The sequence below is a fragment of the Phyllostomus discolor genome, chromosome X (genome assembly GCF_004126475.2).
Source record: "Phyllostomus discolor isolate MPI-MPIP mPhyDis1 chromosome X, mPhyDis1.pri.v3, whole genome shotgun sequence".
NCBI lineage: Eukaryota > Metazoa > Chordata > Mammalia > Chiroptera > Phyllostomidae > Phyllostomus > Phyllostomus discolor.
Window position 1 is genome coordinate 39857494 of NC_050198.1, and position 22068 is coordinate 39879561.

Genomic DNA, 22068 nt, shown 5'->3' on the forward strand with positions numbered 1-22068 from the left:
TCAGCAGGGTCTGTCAGCCTCAGCCTTCCAAACAGAGACCCTCCTCCAGGCAGCTCAGGAGTCTTCCCATTCTGTGCCCTGGCTTCCTTCCGCCCTCCCTCCCATTCCCCCAGTGAAATCAGGCAGCAAGCTGTGACTCTTTTCTAGGTGCTCCAACTCTTCAGCCTGACTGACCTCCCACTGCTCCACACCTCCCACCCCGAGCTGGCTGGTCAGTTCTGTACTTCAATGAATCTGAGGAAGGCAACATACTACTGATGAAACTACTATAAGCCATTGACTGTGAACCTGACGTTTTAGCCTGAATTGCCACCTAGGGGCCTTCAAGGTCCAACTCAATGCTGTCACTTCCTTCACAAAGGTCTTAGAAGCCATGTCTCCTTCTTCTGAATTTACACCATCTGAAGTGCATGTATCATTTCCTGCTCAGTATTATAGGGGGCTGTGAACATATCTTAACTCTGCTGTTCTTAGTGCCTTCAGGGTAAAGACCGTGTCTTATTTCTCTTTATAACCCCTGGCCCATCAGTTTGGCAGTCTCCCCATAGCTCAGGGTCATGCTCATATTACACAAACCAAATGGCACATACAATGTCTTTATTCTAGCCTCCCCAACTTTGGACAAAAGCACAGAAGAAAACAGAAATCTTTAAGATTACATGTCAGTTAGTCTAAGAAGAAACCAGGTTCTATAACCAGAGCATTACCAGGAAATAGAGAATGCTAAATCATTGTATGTGCTAGGCCTTCTGGAAACTGGCCAGAAGGGTTCTGAGTGTGAAGGGTTCTATGAGGGAAGTTGCCCTTTCTGTACTAGCTTATGGAGTTTCTGCCCAGCCTCCAAGCAGATAAAGGCAGCTCTCCTCTGTCCGACCTTTCTGTCAAGTAGCCAGATGTCCTACATCAGGAGAGTAGCTAAACAGCTGAAACAGCATGCCACAGGGACAGAACACCACCGTGCCACTCAGGACAATGGGAGTCTGCTGATAACAAGAAATTTGCCCATGACAGAAAGTTTTAAGCTTTTAGAAAGGTTTTCTCCAAACTCTGTGTCTACTTAAAATGTACACACGATGTCTCACCGTGTGGTTCTAACTTGTTTTTCTTCTAGGATATTTGTAGTATGTGGCTCCTTGAACAGTCTGCAGCTTCTCCTCTTGTATTGGTTTGCATGGAAACAAATCGACTTCTCCATCTTCCATTAGAAAGGGGTTGTTTATTCCTTATAGCTTCCTTGATTATGTGCAAGGACAGTGGAATGATAAGGAACCCAGGAGAGAGGGGTGATGGAAGAGAACACAAAACAATAGAATACAAAGCTGCCTGCTACAAGAAGACCAAATCTGATCCTACAAAGAGATAAGTGTCTGCTGTTTTTGCCCCAGTTGTGGTCATGGAAAGGATGAGTGTGCTCTCACCCAACTGGCAAGAGGGACCTGAGCTCAGAATAAACTTACTTGAAGGAGGTTAGTTTATTGATCCACAGAGGAGAGCTACTGGTGAGGGAATGTGACCAGAGGATCCAGTCTTGGGGGCCTCACTTGACCTTTCGCAGGTGGTGGAAGCTCTGCACAGTTCTTTCTACGGCGTCGTCCATGGTGACCAGTGGCTGGTAGCCCAGGACCTTTTTGGCTTTCTCACAGCTGTAGTAGTGGAAGGTTCCAGCCAGTGCAACCCGCATTGGTGTGAAAGTGGGCTGAAGTTGGATGACAGGACTGGCCACCATCACCAGGAGGGACAGCAGCATAGCCAGACAGTAGGCTACCCAGTAGGGAATGTGGTACTTGGGGGCCTCATAATTGAGGCCTGTCAGGATGCGGGACAGAAATGCCCAGAAAGGAATGGGTTCATCATTGGTGATGTGGAATGCCTGAAGACAGAACAAGAAGTTAGAGACTGTTCCCCTACTGGAGGGATGAGCAGGCCACGTTCAGAACTTGGGGCTCAGGTGCAGCTGCTGGCTCAGCCCAGGACTGATGTTTTTGGGAAACCAGTGGCCACTCCCTGCCCACCCACCTGTCCCAGCTCCTTTACAGAGCACCTCCAAAGTAAGGCAGACATTAAGCCCATGCAGACTGCAGCATTTCTGTGGTCCTCTAATCTGCAAGTGTCAGCTGCTGGCAGAGACAATGTTCTGACTTGCAGCTAGGGCAGCTTTAGGTGTAGAGAGGGAAGGCGATGAAAATTTTGTCTATATGCCAGGGTTTTAAGTGAAGCTTAGATTGAATTGAGGAAGGCATGCCTGTTAATTTAATTTAGTAATTGTGTTAATCACGGTAAAACTCATCTCATCTTCAGATGCAATGAACAGGTCATGACATTTCTCAAATGTGCTGTGTTTGGTGTAAAGCCACACCCACCCTAAGAGTTATATGAGTGGAAAAATGGTAGAGGTCCAAGAGAGAATAATGAGGCCCAGATAGAGGGGATGCCAAAGGCAGGAGTGTAAAACAAGGAAGAGAGGGCTCTCGGAATGAGAGGAAAGGGCAATGGGCCCACATGTGCTCTCCTATTTCTGGGTGAGTGCTCACCTCCCCCACATGGCCACCCTGCACACTGGGTGTCAAATGCCAGGAGATACAGCTACACCTGCTCCTCAGGAGGGGTGAGAGGCATGAGAATGGACAGGTGAATGGGGAAAAATGGAGATATCTAGAATGAGTGGGAGAAAGGGTAAATAGTAAACACTCTGTCCAATGTTCACAAGACCCTGTCCAGAGTAGCCATGTCCATGGGGCAGCCAGGTTACATTCATGGGAAACGAGGTCCTGAATCCCTGTTCAATCCCAGCGTGTTCCTCTGGATTTTGGCTGCCCTGTGCGATGTGGTACTGCTATTACACCATGCTCCTAACCACAGGGGCTCAACCTTGACCGAACAGGATCCTAAACGAGGTCTTACAAGGATGCAGAATCATGGAGGGCATGTGCCAGCGCATCCAATCACACAGAGAAGAAATCTGCAGATGGGCAAATGTGCAGGAGGAGGATGTGGTGGGTCAGCCATAGCAAAGCTGGGAGAAGTAGGTGCCTTACCTTCCCACCCAAGGCCATGTCTTGAGAGAGGTGTTCTGCAGCCAGAATGTGTCCATGGACCACGTTCTCCACAAAGGTGAAGTCCACCAAGTTCTCCCCATTTCTGTGGGAATACAGATATGGTTCCATTGGGTTGGAAGCACACAGCTGCATGTGGAGACTGCACGTGGACCCAGGGTTGCTCCCAAGTCTCAGTGTTTAAAAGGCTGCTACCAGCACAACAGCTGCTACCTGCCTTGACAATGCTAGCCCCTGGCACACCTGGATATCTGTAACAGTTAAAGATATACAGGGGTCCAGGGCTCCTGGGGCCCTCAGGGGTAGTGGGATATTTTTGGGCCAACTAATGAATCTGAAAGACTGGTGCCCTGCCTGCACCATCCAGCATAGCCAACACTGGTGTAGTCTGCTCTGAGATCCAATTTGGGCAGCAGCTCTTACCTCCTTCCAGGACACTCTGGGCTGATGCCTTGCTCTGGCCTCACATGTTTCTACCATGTCCTTCAAAGCAAAGGGACAGGGCAGCAGGGAGGCCAAGTGAGAGGCACGTAGGCAGGCCAGGTAGAAAGATTAAGGGGAAAAGGGAGAAAATGGAATAAAGGAAGGAAGGAAGAGTAAATGTATTGGGAAGACAGCCACACTGTCAGCACCTGCACAGGCCCCTTCATCTGCACTCTCCTCAAGGGGGAATGTTAACACCTCCACCTAGCTTCATAGATGCAAGGAGAGTTTAGTGCCTGCCCCTTGACCTTGGGTCAGTGTTCCCTCTCTGAGCCTGTTCCCTCAATTTCCAAACCAGGACACACATATTTTCCCAGCTTGCCTGGAAGGCTCCTATAGTAGGTTGAATAGTGCCCTCCCCAAATTCATGTCCTCCTGGAACTTGTGGATGTGCCCTTATTTGGAAATAGGGTCATTGCAGATGTAATCAAAGTTAAGTGAGGTCATACCGGAGTAGAATGGGCTCTAAATCCAATGGCTGCTGTCCTTACAAAACAAGATACATGTAAATAGAGATGCACAAACAAAAGAAGGTCATGTGAACATGGAGGCAGAGATTGGAGTGAGGCATCAATAAGCCAAGAAATTCCAAGGACTGCCAGCCACTACCACAAGCTGGGAGAGAGGACTGGAAGAGATTCCCCTCAGAATCTTCTGAAGGAACCAACCCTCTCACAGTAGGATTTCAGACTTCTGACTTCCAGAACTGGGAGATAATTTATTTGCTGTTTTAAGCTACCCCCAACCCAGTATGAGGCATCTGCTATAGCAGCTCCAGGAAAGAAATAAAGAGGGCAACAGAGAAGGCCACATAAGAAGAGAGCTGAATGTGACCGATCCTTGTTACAGATGGTTCAGGGGGTCTTGAAGAGCAAGCATGGGCCAACTTACCCAATCATGAACTTCATCTTGCCTTTTCTGGCTGCCTCGATAAGAATGGGGACCAGCTGGGGGTCCCTTGGACCAAAAATGCCATGGGGGCGGATGGCTGTGGTTAAGAAATTCCTCTCAGGATCATTGGCACCCAGGACTTCCTGTAGGAGAGCAGAAGGAGCGTGTCTATGGTGGATATGCTGCTTCAGCTAAGCAGTACCTCCCACAGGGGATGCAGACATCACCTACTGCCCTGGGCTGAAAATCTGCATTGGTTATGGTATAATTCTGGTTACTTCTTTGCCCCATCCACCCCCAACACTCACAATGGAAAATGCAGGAGAGACAGCTGGGTCAAAATCAGTTAAGACCAAAGGCTAGGGTTTGGGTTCGAGACTAAAATGTAGAAATGCAGCCAGGGGATGATGAGCCTTGGAAGCAGTTTATGCAAAAGGTCTGGGGACTGTAGTGAGCCAGTTAGCTGTGAGCCTCCCACAAGGCTGTTACCAATGAAGGGGCTCCTGCCTTAAGCTTTATGTGCTGCTGCACGTTTCTACCAGTCATGGGCTGTTCTGGTCAGTTCTGAGTACCACCTCCCAGGAAGGGACTCTGATGAACCCAAGTGGGCCAGGAAGAAGGGACGGAGAAGGTGAAGGGTCTGGAAGAAACAAGGCAGCCAATACCAGTGAAGTCCTCAAAGCAGTGTCTAGTACCTATGAAGCGCTCAAGAAGAGGCAGCCACTATTCCTGTCATCACCATCAGGAAAAGAGAAAAGTTGTGTTCTGTGTAGCTTAATGGACAAACTAGAACTTAAGGGCTTAAAGTACAGAGAAACAGGTTTGTCTCACAAGTAACAAAACTTCCTGAATGGTTTGTTACATTATTGGTAACACTGGGGACCATGTCAGTGCCTACCCTGACAGGGCTGCGTGCTGATTAAATGGGATGGTCTAAGCCAACCATTTCAGTAAGTGCATCCTTAATAAGGATAGTTATCTAAAAAGTCTTTTTAAATAAAAAAAAATAAAATAAATAAATTAAAAAAATTTTAAAAAGGACAGTTATCACTTCACCTGGGATATCTATCTACTCTATGGTGGAAAAAGTTTTGTTTCTATTTGGGTCCTAGAGAGTTTATATTACTTGTTGACTGAGTTTACAAGCACTATAGCTACCCAACAGTAGAGAAGTGATCTCACAACAGATTCCCATGGCTGTCTCGCCTCTCCCACCACACCTCTGGTCCCATGGCAATGGGGTAAATGAAAAAATAAGCCTTCCAATGCCTTCTACCAAGGCTCATCTCTGTTAATAAAATGAAGAGAGGTGAAGGGGTCCTAGATTAATACCACATTCCATCTTTTTATGTTTGGAGGTCTGAAAGCCAACAGTGAATTACTGTGTGCCAACTGCGCTGACAGCAGGCTCCAGGTTACTGCTGGAGGCTTTCATAAGCTTTGCTTTTTTCCAGTTGGGCACTGAAAGTCAATGCAAATGACTCACTGATGGTCTGAGCCATAGCTGCCAATTGCAGCTCAACACAATGGGTGGGAGTCCCAGGCACCTTGGATGAGAGTGCACAGGGCCCAGTGGAAACTTCAGTAATCTTTGGGTCAAGTCCAGGCAGGTGTACTCCAAGGAGCAGGGTGGCAGAGATAGGACTCCAGCTTGCAAAAGGCTAGGCCTCCATCCCCTGGACTGGGGAGGACCTCATGTCTCTCTGAAAATGAGCTCCTCTGAAACTTTCTGAGCTGGAATAATAGCAAACAGGGAGCAGACTCTCAGGGAGTGCAAGGGGACCCATGCCAATTCGGCATTACACTCTGGTTCCATATGTACTGGCTGAGAAAGAACCCTCAGTAGCTGTGTTGTGCTACAAACACCTGAGAGAGGTAAACTCATAGCTACCCAGCTAAGGCAAGCTGTCTGTGGCCTATGAGCATTCATGGCCTACAGCTGAGGCTGTCCTCAGGGTAGTGTCCTCCCTGGACATTAATCCTGGAGCTAGCTGCTGTCAGGGTTCCTGGAATCCAGAAGTCTGAAGGGCTGGTGCCTGCTACTTAACTCAGATGGCTGCTAAAACCAGGTGCTCCCAGGACAAGCCAGATTGTCAAGTAGAAAAGTGATTTTCCTTTCAATAAAGCAAGATCCTTCCACTGTTTAATTTTTAAAAAGGAGGGAAACAAGAATGCCACTAGGAAGGTATTTTGAATGAAAACACACTCCTTGTGTGTTAAGCCCAAGTTCTGCCTGCACACTTTGAATCATCACAGATTGCCTGATTTCTGATTTTTTTAAAAATTTTGTTGTTCAAAAGTACAGTTGCCTGCATTTTCCCCCAACACTCCCCCCACCCCAGCCATCCCCACCTCCCTCCCCTGATTCCACTCCCCCTTGGTTTTGTCCATGTGTCAGATTTCTGATTTCTATAGCAACTGAGTAACCCTACCCTGCATAGCATGAGTTCGAGTGTAGGCTCTGGAGCTAAATTGCCTTGGTTCAGCCACCTAGTAGTTGCATGGCCTCAGGAAGGCATTAAATCTCTGGGAATCAACTGTCCTTGTCTGTAATCTGGTGACAACAGTAGTACCCACCTTAGGGGGTCATTGTGGAGTTTAAATGAGGCAGTTTCTGTAAAAGACTCAGCAGTATCTGGCCACATTAAGCTATTTTTTAACGATTTTTTATTGATGTTTTTTAAAATTTTCTACAGATTTGGGCGTTTTTAAAAAGATTATTTATTATTTATTTTGAGAGAGAGGGGAAGGGAGGGAGAAAGAGAGAGAGAGAGAGAGAGAGAGAGAGAGAGAGAGAGAGAGAGAGAGAGAGAGAGGGAAACATCAGTGTGTGGTTGCCTCTTGTGTGCCCTCTACTGGGGACCTGGCTGGCAACCCAAGCAGGTGCCCTGACTGGGAATTGAACCAGTGACTCTTTGGTTTGCAGTGCGATGCTCAGTCCACTGAGCCACACCAGCCAGGGATGATTTATTTTTTGGAGAGGGGAAAGGGGAAAGGGGAGAGGGGGGAGGAGGGAGGGAGAAACATCAATTGGTTGCCTCCCATATGTGCCCCAATTGGGAATCAAACCCGCAACCTAGCTATACATCCTGATTGGGAATCAAACCCATAGCTTTTTGGTGCAAGGGATGACACTCCAAACAAATAAGCCAAACAGCCAGGGCTTTTTATGATTTTTTAAAACTGAATTTCACCCACAAATTTTACTTCCCACATTAGGTACTTAGGCCTTAGAATACCAGCTTCATTATATTTACAAATATTTTTCTTAAGAACCTAAGCCCTTCAGATGTTCATGGAATTCACTTGTCACTCACTCAACCAGTTCTCAGGTACATACTCTTTCCTGTAAGATCTTTGTCTCTGTGTAGTAGTCAATGGGTTTTGTGGCATAAGGGAGGTCCTCAGTTCCATTCTTGATGTCAGTGCCCTCAAAGATGACACTAGCACTGCTGGTTAAAATGAGTTTCTGGCAGAGGAGAAAGGAAGATTAAAAAAAAAGTCAGGAATGATCACTATTTGAGCACTACAACGGTCATTTATGAAAGAGAATCAAATGGTACTTGTTCATGACCTTCACATGCAAGGCACCGTACAAATTATTTACTGCAATGCCTTTGCTTTTCAAGCCTTCTTAAAATAATCCAAAGATCACCATCTTTTGCAGCTATGTGGATTCTACACCTATTATGGCATTCCATTCTAAAACAACAGATTTTACTTTTTCTCTCCTTATCACCACTGACGGATAGGACAGACTTCCATTACTCAAGGTACCTCACTATGGTAGTGATTCTGTGTGGGGGAAGAACAGCCAACAAACTTTGAGAGATGTCTGTCTAAAAAAGACCTCTGGTGATTCTGATATCAACCTTGGCATGTCAGCACATGCAGGCAAATGCCCATGCCCATTTGAAAAATATTACTCAAAAGGAAGATACTCTCTTATGAGGGTCCCTAGCTCCTAGCCCTCTGGTTAAAGGTACCTCATCCAACACTGAACATCATTAGCTTGAATTATATCTTAACCACTTTTATTCAACATTGCCCTGGAGTTCTAGCCAGCATGGTAGGATAAGACAAAGAATGATGTGTAATGACTTAAAAAGAAGAAATAAAACTATCACCATTCACAGATACGGGATATGTGTACACAGAAAACACTATGAATATACAGAAAATATTAAAGTTAGAGTTCAGCAAAGTTGCTGAGAACAAAATCAATATACAAAAATTAACTGTGTTCCTATGCACTAGCAATTGAAAATGTGATATGAAAGACATTTCAATAACCATAAATGAGATACAGAGCAACAAATTTGACAAAAGAGGTGCAAAACTATCGTGAAGTAGAAAACTCAGTTGAAAGGAATTAAAGAGATAAACAGAGATCTTATGTATTTATGGATAAGGAAGACTCAATATTGGAAAGATGTTGATTCTCTCCCAGATGATCTTTGTTTGAAGCAATTACAATAATAATTCCAGCAGGCTTTATCAACTAAACAAGCTGACCTTAAAAAGTATATGGATGAGCAAAGAGCTAAGAACAGCCAAGTGAACTCTGAAGAATGTGGTTGGGGGTGACTTGTACTACCAGACACTGAGATTCATCCTTAGGCTCAATGAATTAAGGCAGAGCACAGTGGCCTGGGCACAGACAGAGGCCAATGGAATGGGAGAGAGAGCCAGGCACAGACCCACGCAGAGCACCAACATGCGAGGTGTGCTGGGTGGGGTGCTGAAAGTGGAGAAAGGATGGCTCCCACAAGAAATGGTGCTGAACAACAAAGCATGTGGCCTCTACCTCAGACCCAATATAAACATAAATTCCTGGTAGATTAAAATTTTAAATGTGGGAAGTAACATTGAAAACCTTCCAGGAGGGAAAAAAAACACATTAAACAATCTTTGGATATCAGTGTTATGAAACGTTCCCTAAATACAACACCAAAAATCCTTCCCTGCGTTGTTATCCACTAACCTATTTCTGCCACTTTAGTGAATATACTGGAGCTACATTATCAAGATGGATACATTTCAAGAATGTAACATTAAGGGGGAAAAAAGCAAGTTACAGGATGACCTATCCAACATACCATTTTATAAAGTTTTATAACATGCAATCAATACCTTATATTGGCTGCACATGGAGCAAATAAATAATAACCCCCAACTCACAGCAGTGGCTCCTCATAGCTAGGGGAAGAACAACAAAGGCATCGAGTAAGGATATATACAGGGCCTCAACTCTACCGCTGATAGTATTTCTCAAATGCTGTGACGGGTGCATGGCCGCTATATTATTCAAGAATCTTTTTTTGGATGCCTGGGCTATTCCACTTAAAACCAGCAGCAGTATGTTTTGTGCTGTGTTATTCAAGCACAGCAGAGTAAGGAGTCTGGGCTTTGGAGGGTCTGGTTCGAATCTCACGTCTTTTACTTGCTAGCACAGACAGCGTTTAGCCCTCAAAATCTGCTTCCTCACCTGTTAAATGATATTAGTAGTTCCTGGCTACCTAGGGAGGAGCAAGTCAGATGACAATTGCAGGGCAAAGTTTCTTGTCATTCGCCAAGTGTTAAGGGGTCACTATTATTATAACTGATCCTTCCCAGGGTGCAGGGTTCAGAAGAGCTCCTGTTCTTGCTGGTGCCAGGAGCTAGCAGACAGTATCAGGACTGTTGGGAGAGAACCCCTTGGCTTACTTCAGTCTTTTTTTCTCATTTACACAACATCTAGGGCATATGACACTTGTGAGGGTGGAGTGCTTGGGTGACAGGGGGCTGCTCTGTCCAGCAGCTGGTACCCCATAAAGAGGATCCTGAGAACCAGGATTTACAACACTGCAACAAGCTATGACACAGTAAAAATTCATATCCCTTTTGGGTCTGCATTTTAACAGGTTTATCCTGTATAAAAGTAAATAGTTTTTCTTTGAAAATATTAGCAAAGTCTGGCAAATAGTATGGTAGTTCCTTAAAAGGTTAAAGAAAGAATTACTATATGATCCAGGAATTCCACTTCTTGGTATTTATCCAAAAGAATCAATAGCAGAGACAGGAGCAGATATTTATAATAACCATATTCACGACAACACGATTCACAATAGTCAAAAGGTAGAAACAACTCAAGTCATTTCCAATTCACTGACGGGTGAGTGAAGAAACAAAATGTAGTCTTGTTTACAATGGAATGTTATTCAGCCTTAAAAAAGAAGGAAATTCTGACACATGCTAAGGGAAGTAAGCCAGACACAAAGGGACAAATAGTGTATGATTCCATTTGTATGAGGTTCCAAGAGTGATCAAATTCAGAGACAGAAAATGGAAAGGTGGGGGCCAGGGGCTGTGGGAGAGAGAATAGGGAGCTATTGTTTAATGGAGACAGACTTCAGTTTGGGAAGATAAAAGAAGTTCAGGAGACAAATGGTGGGGATGGTTGCACAACAATGTGAACGCACTTAACACTGCTGAAATGTACACTTAAAATGGTTAAAATGGTAACTTTTCTGTTATATATATATTGTCACAATAAAACTATAAGCAATATCTACATTTTGTAGCTCTTTAACCAATGACTAATAAGCCTTAGGGTCCCCAGATAGTCTATTCCAATGCAGTTAGAATATTACAGCTCAAATTGGCCCAGCTGTTCCAGAGCTTAATTTCTAGGATCTTCCCAATACTTTTGGAAGCAAGTCTTGCTAACCCAGGAGGAGAGCAAGAACCCTTTCCCCTGCACATTTAGCAATTTGTGACAACACTCACTTCAACCTTCCCCTTACCTGAACCCCAGCCTCTTTGCAAGTTTCAATGACATTCTTGGTGCCAATGTAATTCACTCTATAAAAGACTTCCTTGTTGTTACTGGATGGTGGGGGTGATGCACAGTGGAAAACTGTGCTTACACCTTTCACAGCTGGGTACAGGTCCTGGAAAAGCAAACAAAGACAACACCAATCACTCCTGCCTTACACAAGTAAACAGCCTCCTCACATTCCCACTCCCCGATCTGTCACGCATAGGTGTCTTGCCCTTTTATAATTCTATAATTAACAAAGAAATACATTCTCATTGTAAAAGATTCAAACTATAGGAGTACATGGGAAAGAAACAATGTTGTTCCTTTAGCTGCTCCCTCCCCATTAACTTGTCTCTAATAAAAAACTGGTTGGGGGCATCAGAAGCCTGTGGGATCCAGAAAGAGGTGACATCTGTGCCATTATGCCCTACAGAGTGAGGCATAATTCAGGACACCTGGTGGTAAAATTCCTGGGGAAGATGAGTTCAGAGACACAAATTATGAATCATATGAAAAAGCCCTACACCATGAAACATAGTGTAAACAGCCAATACATAGGAGTATTCTTTTCTGTGAAACTAGACATAAAACAGCAACCTGAAAGGAACTGAAAACAGGTATGTTTAATTTACTGCTAAGAGGAACCAGAGTTCCCCAGAGAAATAGTTGATTGCAGATCTGGGACAGGAAATAGATGAGATAAGCCAGGAATACCTTGTCATACCAGAAAGCAAGAAAGCTAGCCAAGACTCCTGGGGTCCTGTTAAAAGGACTTAAGAGACAACTTACAGAGGCTCCCACTAGCCAAAGAGGGAACAATTTGATCACCAGTAAGAATAACAATACATTCTGCAAATTAGTAAGTAAAGAGGAAGAGTCAAGCATTTAATCTGCATAAGGTACAAAGATTTGAGGTAAGAAACAAAGAGAGAATAATGACAGCATGTCAGCATTTGGCAAAACCTGAGTTAAATAATAAGATCTGCGGAGGATCATCAGTAGATACTAACATCACCAAAAGAACGACAACCATAAATTAAGTATCTAAAGTCACTTATTAATACTTTGTCACTATTCCCTCTATTTAGATACACAGACATATGATTTTTTCTGAAACCATTAGAGACTAATTTGCAGAATTGTGCCACTTTGCCTCTAAGCTCTTCACCCAGCATCTCCTAAGAAAAAAGCCACCCTCCTAAAAAAACCATAAAACCACCATCATACCTGGAAATTAACACAGGGGGCACTCTTACTCAATAATTAGTCTATCCAAATTTCCCCAATGGTCCCAATAATGTGTTTTAGTGCCATTTTTATGTTTCAATCTAGGATCCACTCATGGGTTGATCACGCATCTTATTTAGTCCTTATACTTCTCCCATCTCATTGAATCTGGAAAAATCTCCCTATCTTTTTTTTTTTTTTCTTTTTGTCTTTTGGAACAATGCCGCTCTTCAAGTCAGCTATTTTGGAGTGTCCCTCAATTTGGATTAGTTTGTTTCCTCATGATTAGATTCAGGTTCAATACTTTTGGCATGTTGACTTTTGATCACTGGTTAAGGTGATGGCTGCCAGATTCTAGCCATCAAAAAGATACCTTTCCATTTCTGTAATTAAAAAGAAATCTGTGGGGTGATCATTTGAAACTGTTTGAATGTCCTCCCCAGCAACCTTCTACCAACTGATTTCAGCAGTCAGTGATGACCTAATTATCACTCCCAAACAGGGAGGACATGTGACTCTAACCACTGCTGAACAGCAATGCAAAAAAAGTGTAGCTATACCAAGTGTTGGCAAGAATGTGGAGCAATGGGGATACTACCACACTGCTGGTGGGGATGAAAAGATGACATAGCAGCTTGTTGAGCAACTTGGCAACATCTAATAAAATTCCAAATATTAATACTCTTATGACATGGGTAAAGTTTATGGGTAAATGGGTAAACATTATGTCGAATGAAAGAAGCTAGTCATAAAAGGGCAAACACCATATGATTACACTTGTAGACAATGTCCAGAACAGGCACATCCACAGAGACAGAAGATGAGTGGCTGGGAGAGTAGGAGAGGATATTGGAAGCAACTGCTAACTGCCTGGGGTTTTCTTATGGAGTGATGGAGGAAATGTTCTGGAATTAGGCAGTGGTGATGGCTGCACAACTTTGTAAATATACTAACAACCACTGAATTGTGCACTTTAAGAATGTGAAATTTAGCCCTGACTGGTGTGGCTCAGTTGGTCGGGAACTGTCCTGCAAAGTGAAAGGTCGCTGGTTCAATTGCCAGTCAGGTCTCAGGCCTGGGTTGCAGGTTCAGTCCCTGGTTGACCTGACAAATGTTTCTTCTCTCTCTCTCCCTTTCTTCCTCCCATCCCCTCTTTCTAAAAATAAATAAAGTCTTAAAAAATTAAAATGTGAAATTTATGGAATGTGTATAATATGACAATAAAAATTAAAATAAAACCAGCAATTATACTTTTGAGTATATACTTTGGAGTAGCAGCTGGTACATTACAGTCCATGGATAACTATATTTATAAATAAAGTTTAATTGGTACACAGTCATGCCCATTCATTTATGTATTGACCAGGCAGCTTTTGCACTACTTTTATATTTTTCAAAATAAAATTCTTTTTTGAGACAACAATTTGGCTGGCCTTCAAGTAGGGGAAGTCCACTAGTTTCCATCTGGGGGCCTATGGGAAATCAGTAAGGCTGTATGGCCCATTACCTGTTGGCTGCAGAGGTCACCCAGAAAGAACTGCACCTGGGGATTGTCGAAACCCTGCCTCATGTCAAATACATTGACGGTGTAGCCTCTTGCCAGCAACTGCTCCACCATGTGCTGCCCCAGGAACCCAGAGCCTCCAATCACTGTGCACTTCTTGGTCTGCAGAGAGAGACGGGTGGTGGGGGACACTGGTGTGATGAGAATTGTAACCTATAAAGAGCATGGACTCACATGTCATGAGCCACTAGGATGACAGGTCCATTTTTTGTTTGAAGCCCGCCCTGGCTGGTGTAGCTCAGTAGACTGAGTGTGGGCTACAAACCAAGGAGTCACCAGTTCGATTTCCAGCCAGGGCACATGCCTGGGTCATGGCCCAGGTCCCCAGTAGGGGGAGTATGAGAAGCAACCATACATTGTTTTTCTCTCCCTCTCTTTCTCTTTCCCTTCCCCTCTCTCTAAAAATAAATAAATAAAAATCTTAAAGAAACCCTTCCTGAGCCAAGTTGGAAGCTTTATACCATTCTGGTATTCTATCACCAGTGGCAACCTCCTGTCCTGGGATCAGTAAGGAGGGGAGAGATAGCCTTTACATTTCAGAGCAGGAAAGGGGGAAGAAGGGGCACAGAGAAAGAGGGGGGGAGGGATGGAGGAGAGAGAGGGGGAGGGAGAGAGCGCGTGCAAATGAGACTGAAAAAGACTTTAGCTACATTGGATGATCCAGTATCTGCTGTGTGTTTAGTGAAAAGAAAAGGAGGTATCTCAGAAAGAACTTAAACCACCTATGATCAAAACTGAACAATCTAAAAAAAAGTGATGTCTCCTTGCTACTGATAGCTGATCACTGGTCACCTATAAGGCAAAACAAAAATAGAAGACACCCCTACTCAACTAGAGTATGCATTTAAAACATCAGAAAGAAGAAAGCCCAGGCTCCACACCTTCAGGAGAAAGACAGGCCCTTTTTCTTTCTAACCCTATGAGGCTGCGCCGGGTGGCCTTGGACTCACTGCCTAACCCCTGCTCGCCTTAGTATATCCAAGACTATTACAGTGCAGTGGAATCTGCTGCCAGGGCTGCAGTGAAGATGGGGGAGCTGTTAGCCAGGGCTTTATTTTGCCTTCTCTGAACTCTGAGGAGATTGATGAATTTGGGAGATCTCTAGCCTTTACATTTCAGCTTCTGCAACACATTCACTTTCCTGGCTAAATTCCAACTCTGATAAATAACAGAAGTGCAAGCACTTAAATATTCTCACTCCAGGGAGTTAATGCAAAATTGTGGCTGTTGCATGCTGATTAAGCTGGCTACGAGTGTCCCCAAATGAGGACCTGTGATATCCGTACACCCTCGGGTCTTTCTAAAACTGTATCTGGACTTCCTTAAGAAGACATACACCCATTTTTTCCTAGGCTTGTCTATAGCAAATCAGAGTTGGGGGGTTAGAAACTAAGTATCTTACAGAAATTCTGTTTCTGATTAAAAACCAACTCACTCACTCATTCCCCCACTTATTCCTTACATACCTATGTAATTGAGATAAACAGGAGACTTGAGGGGTGCCAGGGCCCCTTCTACAGATCTACTCTTGACATCCTGGTGTCCCACCTGAAATGACATTTTCATACTGGAGTCCACTGGGCATCTGGAGATGGCTCTGGAGCTTTAGCATCATTTGTTCAGGCCTCACATGCCACTCCCATGAAATGATCTTTTCAACCCATTCTTGTTTACAGTTTTCATTACTCCCATGTGCATGTAATCACATCATACTTAGTAATTTGTATCTTGACTGAAATTTCTCAGATATCCCGGATGTGGGCAAATTAAACATACAAATCCCATTCAGTTCTGTTTTTGGCAAATCCTTCTCATCCCTTCCAAGTTAGTTGTATAGACAAATTCAGGGTTTATTTTTTTTTTTTCCAAATAACTCTGAACCTCCCTGCTTCCCAAACTTATTTTTCTTCATTTCCACAAAGTATGCCTGGGCCTAAAGAGGGGCCAATGTCTTTAATCACAACTATAATGCTATGTGGTTAGAAATATAATGCTATGCTATGTGAAATAACCAATTTTCATGGCCATGAAAGACAATGCAGGGGAAGTGGACACAATGGGTAAGGAATATGTATTAGAAACTAAGAATAGAACTCCAGACTGAAAACAGGTAATGAAACTCAAGAATGGGTTACTGAGGGAAGTTATAAAATCAATTATCTCAGAGTTTTTTTCTGATTCACTATTATTTATATTCTCAAACATTCTTGAAAAACATAAGCAAATCCAGGGATACATCTGTTAAATTTACAAAAAAAAAGACTAAATGTAATAAGGCAAACCAAGTAGTGACCAATTTTATACATATTACCACATCTTCTTCATCTATTTATCTATTGATGGACACTTAGTTTGCTTTCATATCTTGGTTATCATAGATAATGCTGGGTACAACATACGGGATATGTGTATAGCCAACAACACTGCAAACTCTGCATGGTGCCAGATTGGCACTAGACTAATTGGGGTGAACCATCCCACAATTCATGTAAATGTCCAATCAGCATGCTGTATACCCAAAACCAATAGAATACTGTATGTCAAATGTAATTGAAAAAAATTCTTAAAAAGTGACCAATTTTTACTTTATCTAGCTATCCATTTATATATCTATATCCATCTATCTACTGCTCCCAACTATTTTAGTGTAAATTTCTTTCACATTTCAAAAGATATTCCTATGCTAAAGTTACATCATCTTGTTCTTGATCACAAAAGTGATTTAAGGATTTCCAATTTCTTTTTCAAAAACAAAACTTGTGCTCTGGAGAGAGTTTTAAGTATAGGAAAGAAAGCCATCTAGATGACCTACATTTTAAAAGATTTTATTTATTTTTAGAGAGAGAAGGGAGGGAGAAAGAGAGGGAGAGAAATATCAATGTCTGGTTGCCTCTAGCACACCCCTACTGGCGACCTGGCCTGCAACCCAGGCATGTGCCCTGACTGGGAATTGAACCAGCGACCCTTTAGTTCGCAGGCTGGCACTCAATCCACTGAGCCACACTGGCCAGGGTTAGATGACCTATTTTAATAGCAGTATGGTCTTGAGATAAGAGAATGGTCTAGGCCACTGGGTTTCTTCCAAACATTGGTTTCCATTTTTTTCCAAAGATGTCTTGCACAGAATGTATAGATAAGATGAAAGTATTCTTTTGATTTTAGTAGTTTAAATGTATAGCTTCTACTTACTATAAAGTTAAAGTTAATCAATGAGAAAGAACAACATTTGATACAACCATTGGAATCTAGACTTTTTTTTTTTGGTTGCCGAATACCAGTAAAATCCTAATTTATACATACAAGAAACTGTAGCTGGCAAATGGCTCTGCTGGTTTGTCTGAACACTAGAATGCAAGATTAACCTTCAACTACAGGAGCACAAAGAAGGCTTTACTCTGAGTTCCACACCCAAACCAGGGTAATGCAGTGGCCCATGAGACCTTCCTGGGGAGTTCTCCTTTATTAACATTTGACATAAACACATTTTACCTTGGTATGATTACATTTTTGAAGTATTATCATTCATTAAAAGTGAACTGAAAAATCTCCAGGAGGCTTTGCTACTGCCCCTGTTGACCCCGCGTAAGGCTTCTGCCATTCCACTCAGAAGCCCAGTTTAGCATGCTGGGGCCATGTAATGGCAAACTGAGGCACCCGGCTGATAGCTAGCAGTTACTACCAGGCATCTGAGGCTACCTGGAACATATAACTCAGGGGGTCCCCATGGCTGCAGCTTTGGGAGTGAGTCCAGGGGAGACCAGCCATGGATCCCCCTAGCTGGGCCCAGCCCAAACCACAGAATCATGAACGAAGAAATGGGTGTTGTTTTAAACCACTGACACTGTTACAAAGCAGTAACTGATACCTTAAATAAAGATATATATCTTATATAGAAAAACAATATTCAACATTAATTGATTTAATAAATGTACCAAATATAATGTTTAACCCACAGCTAACTATGAATAGCTTGCTGATACGTATGTGCTTGACTTTCCCCTTCTCTGGTTTTGGCTAACCTTTTTTGTGTCAGTACTTACTTTTGGACTGTCTTCTGTCAAATGTGACCCTGTGACCTGGTCTCTCATTGGCTTGCCAAATGCTTCTTCCATTTCAGCTCCAAATATGGTCCTGTTTGCCATCAACCCTTCTTTTCTGAAAGACATAGTTAAACATAAACATGTTTTAGCTGCTAGTATTTTGTGTGCATGCCACCCCTCGTTGAGTTTTCACAAAGAGCTGAACTTTAGAGTAGCTGTTGGCTGGAGCCCTCAGCTCCCATTCCTGTGATGCAGGCGGCTCTCTTAGAGAAGGTAATAACTGGGATCATAACTCACTGTATACTTGAACTAGAGGCAGAATGGGAGGCCAGTTAAGTAACCTCATTCATCAGTCACATCAAAAAGAATGTCTTTGGCATTGTAGCTTTTCCCATGGCACTCACATACTTCAGCTACTCTCTATTTCTCTTGCGTTGATCATTATACCGTGTTGCAATTGTTAAGGTTCACTAATCAGAAGCCTTAAGTCTTTCTCCTTTAAAATGGTATGTCTTCAAATCCATTAAAAACCAGTATGTGTGCCCTGTTATGCACATTGGGACAAAGTCTTAGGCTGAAAAGAATCTAGGAAAAGAGAGCTACCTGCTCCTGGTGAAATACAGGAGCTTCACTCAATTTCTGGGCAAGAGGAGAAGGGCTGCTGACAGGATTTAATAAAGAGGGTAGTGAATGAACCTGGTTTCCTCCTTCCTGCTGGGGAAAGTTCCACACTACTGAGCCCTGGAGAGAAAAGGAATGAATTGTCTGTCCATTTCAAACCAGATAGAGAAAGATGGGTGTTCTCTTCTTATTCTTTCACAGACCTGAGGTATCTGTATGTTACTGTCATTCATCTCTCTGCTTATCTATTTACTTTTAGTACATACAAACGCCCTGGCTTTGAATTTGTGGTGGTCACTGAGAAACCCATCAGCATGCCTGTGAGCTTTAGTGTATACTGTTTCCTCTCTGCTCCATGGTTAGTTCTTCCTCATCCTTCAAGGCCTAGCTCAACTATCTACTCTGAGAAACCCCTTCCTCCTCTCCCAGAAAGGTTAGCTGCTTCCTTAGCACTTGTGTCTGCTTCCATTCTATCACTATGCACACTGGTTTATACTCCTCTGCCCACGTCTGTCTTGGCCAACTAGGCTGTGAGCCTCTGGAGGGCCAGCAAAGGGCCTGGAATGGAGTCCAGGTTGAACTGTGCTGCTGCAGCTGGTCTGAGACCTCACCTGTAGGGCAGCAATCTGCCTGCTGACCTCAGAGCTTCTGTGGGGCCCAAATAAGTCCCAGGTGTAAAAAGGGCATTGCAGCTTATAAGAGAGTAGCCAGGTGTGTCAGCTCACTCATCCCTACATTCCATCATTCACAAGGCGCTATATGCTGGCTGCTGCCAAGCAGAACCTGCACAAGACAAAGAGCCCATTACTTTGTGTTGAGACAGACCTAGGAGAGCATTGTAGAAGTGCCTTTGAACTCTGCTGAGGGTAAAACCCAGAGCAGGGAGCCTGGTCTAGAAGGCAATCCCTGAGCTGAGTTCTCAAGGCCCTGGAGGAGTGAGTTAAGTGGAGAGGGAAAGTGTCCTAAAAGACATTTCAAGTCCCAGGTGACAATAACGAGGTGACAGTACAGAGCCAGTATGTTCTGGCGACTATGACAAGTTGTGTCATGTTGAGTGTGAAGCAAGACTGGGAGCAAAACTAAGAGCACGCACAGGCTGTTTATCAAGTTAAAGAGTTACCCCAGGAGAAGATGGGGGAGTGAGCTCCTGGATGCTGTAAGCAAGGGTGAATGTTAACATCAGAAAGATCACTCTGGCTGCAGTGTGGAGAAATTTTAGCTAAGTCTATGGTTCCGAGTATGCCAGGTAGGTGGAATGACAAGAGCAAATCAGAGAGAGAGAAAAAAACTAATATTACCCGAAGACCTGCTAAATGTCAGACCCTTTTACATATATTATACCAATAAGACCCAGAAAGCATCCAGTTAGGGAGACAGTACTGGTCTTATTCAACAGATGAGAAACTGAGGCTCAGAGAAGTCAAGTGACCTGCCCAAAGTCACACATCTGGTACACAATCAAGGCAGAACTTGTAGTTGTTGCTTCTACTCTGCCAGGCTGCCACCTACAGACTGACTGGGAAGGTGTGGAGGGACAGGAAGTAAGAAAGACTAGCAGAGGCAGGGCAGGAGGCTCAGATGCCAGGCTGAGTTTGGACTTCACTCTGTAGTCAAGGGAACCATTGAGAGTTTAAAAGCATGGAGGTGATCTGGCCAGAGCTGTTCATGGGGAAAAATAACCTGGTAGAACAGGGTGGATTAAATAGGTAAGGAGCAGCAAACAGAAGGATTACTCACCAGTGTTTCAGCCAAGATTTACTGAGCACCTAATATGGGTCCCTAACTGTTGCAGGCACTGGAGTGCCAGCAGTGAACAAAACAAAGACTTCTGCCCTCATAGAACTAACCTTCTGCTGGATGAGAAATAAAAAACCAAATAAGTAAAATATACTACAGGTTAGAAAGTGGAAGTACTATGGGGGAAAAAGTAGAGCTGGTTGTGGGGTTTGGGTGTGCTGGGGGCTGCAGTGCTAAACAGGGTACTTAGGGTGATTCATTGAGAAGGTAACAATAAAGCAAAGATGGGAGTGGGGAGAAGTGGACCAAGGAGGCAGAAAGAACAGCTACAGCAAAAGTTCTAAGGCAGGAGTGTGCCTGTGCTTTTGAGGCCTAGTAAGGAAACCAGTGTCCCAGGGCTGGAGGGTCTGGGGAGAGAAGAGGACATGTCATGCCAGGCCTTGCCTACCAAGGCGAGAACTTGGACTTGGACTATTTGGGAGGTTGGTGATGAAGGCTCACATTGGGAGTGGAACACCAGAGGTGGAAAAGAAGAAAAGAAATGGCACCTAAGGGGGAGAACTGATAGAACTTGGAGGCTGGTTAATGCGGAGGGGATGGGAAAAAAAATGCATGACACAAAGGTTTGGACCTGGCTCATGCTCAGAGGGGAAGGGGGCAAAGGGCACAAGTTCGGTGAACACTTTCACTTAAGGAATGCTAATAAACCTCAGGCTTTTCTCAGCCTGAGAAACTTCTGCTCTAACCCCTGTCTCCCTAAAATCTACTCCAATGTGTCCAATGTCCAGAGGGGAAGCAGGTATGGGCTGAAAGTCACATAGAGCTCTTAACACGAGGCTGGTTGAGGAAGGCCGAGGCTGGACTTCCAGCTCCACTGCTGCAGCTCCTTTTCAGCCCAAACCCTTGCAGACGCCCCCTTATAATTCTCCAAGCATGCCTCACACTTCCAAAACTCCTCTGAGGCTTTATTTATGAGGGCGTCTAGGCCTGGAACGCTCCTCCCTATCCGCCTTTAAGTATTTGGATGTCAAAAAGAGTGTATTGTGATGACCTCTCCCTCTCATCCTCGCTCATATCTCCTTCACTCCCTTCAAAGTCCATTGCCAGGCCCGCAGCTAGCTTCCTGGGCTGCTTTTCACCAGGGATGAACTCAAGGGAGTCTCTCTTGGAACCTGGTGAGGGGAGGGAATGCTCTCAAAGGGACACCTTCGAAGAAAGCCTCAGCTGGATTCGGCTTCTAAATCCTAGGGGCCCGAACCTGTGCGACAATGCTCAGCATGTCCCTTACCTTCACTGGGTCTCAGTTTCCCTATGAGTGGTCTCCACTTCAACACTTAAGGTTCTCTAATCCGTTTGGGGCCCACCGACCCTAATTCAGCCTTAGGACAGACCAAAAAGCCCGACCCGGACCGCCCCACCCAGCCCCTCGCATTCCCGCCCAGTTGCCAACACAAGGCAGCCTCCAAGGGGGAGAGGTCGCGACGCTTACCTGTACGCAGATGTCCCCCTTGCCGGTTTCACCACGATTGCAGGTTGCACCCACTAAGCTCCGGTCACTGGCCGCCAAGTTTTTCTCGAAGCCAGCAGCGAGCCGAGGCTCAGGGGAAGCTCCTCCAACACTCCGACTGGTAGGGCTTGGCGCGGGTTCAG

The 22068-nt window shown here is 44.2% G+C and overlaps 1 protein-coding gene across 2 annotated transcripts; it reads right to left on the bottom strand.

The window, feature by feature from the left end:
* Positions 1-580: 580 nt before the first annotated feature.
* Positions 581-22058, bottom strand: NSDHL (NAD(P) dependent steroid dehydrogenase-like). Of its 2 annotated transcripts, none has more exons than XM_028523012.2 (8): positions 21908-22058; positions 18061-18175; positions 13964-14122; positions 11213-11359; positions 7768-7896; positions 4428-4570; positions 3036-3138; positions 581-1870 (listed from the first exon to the last, which is right to left on the bottom strand). In XM_028523012.2, the coding sequence occupies exons 2-8, from the start codon at positions 18160-18162 to the stop codon at positions 1538-1540; spliced, it is 1116 nt and encodes a 371-aa protein (XP_028378813.1). In that variant the 5' UTR covers positions 18163-18175; positions 21908-22058; the 3' UTR covers positions 581-1537. The 2 variants fall into 2 exon arrangements, with proteins under 2 accessions (XP_028378813.1, XP_035872921.1); XM_036017028.1 differs by lacking the exon at positions 21908-22058 and adding an exon at positions 18664-18801.
* Between the last annotated feature and the right edge of the window lie 10 nt (positions 22059-22068).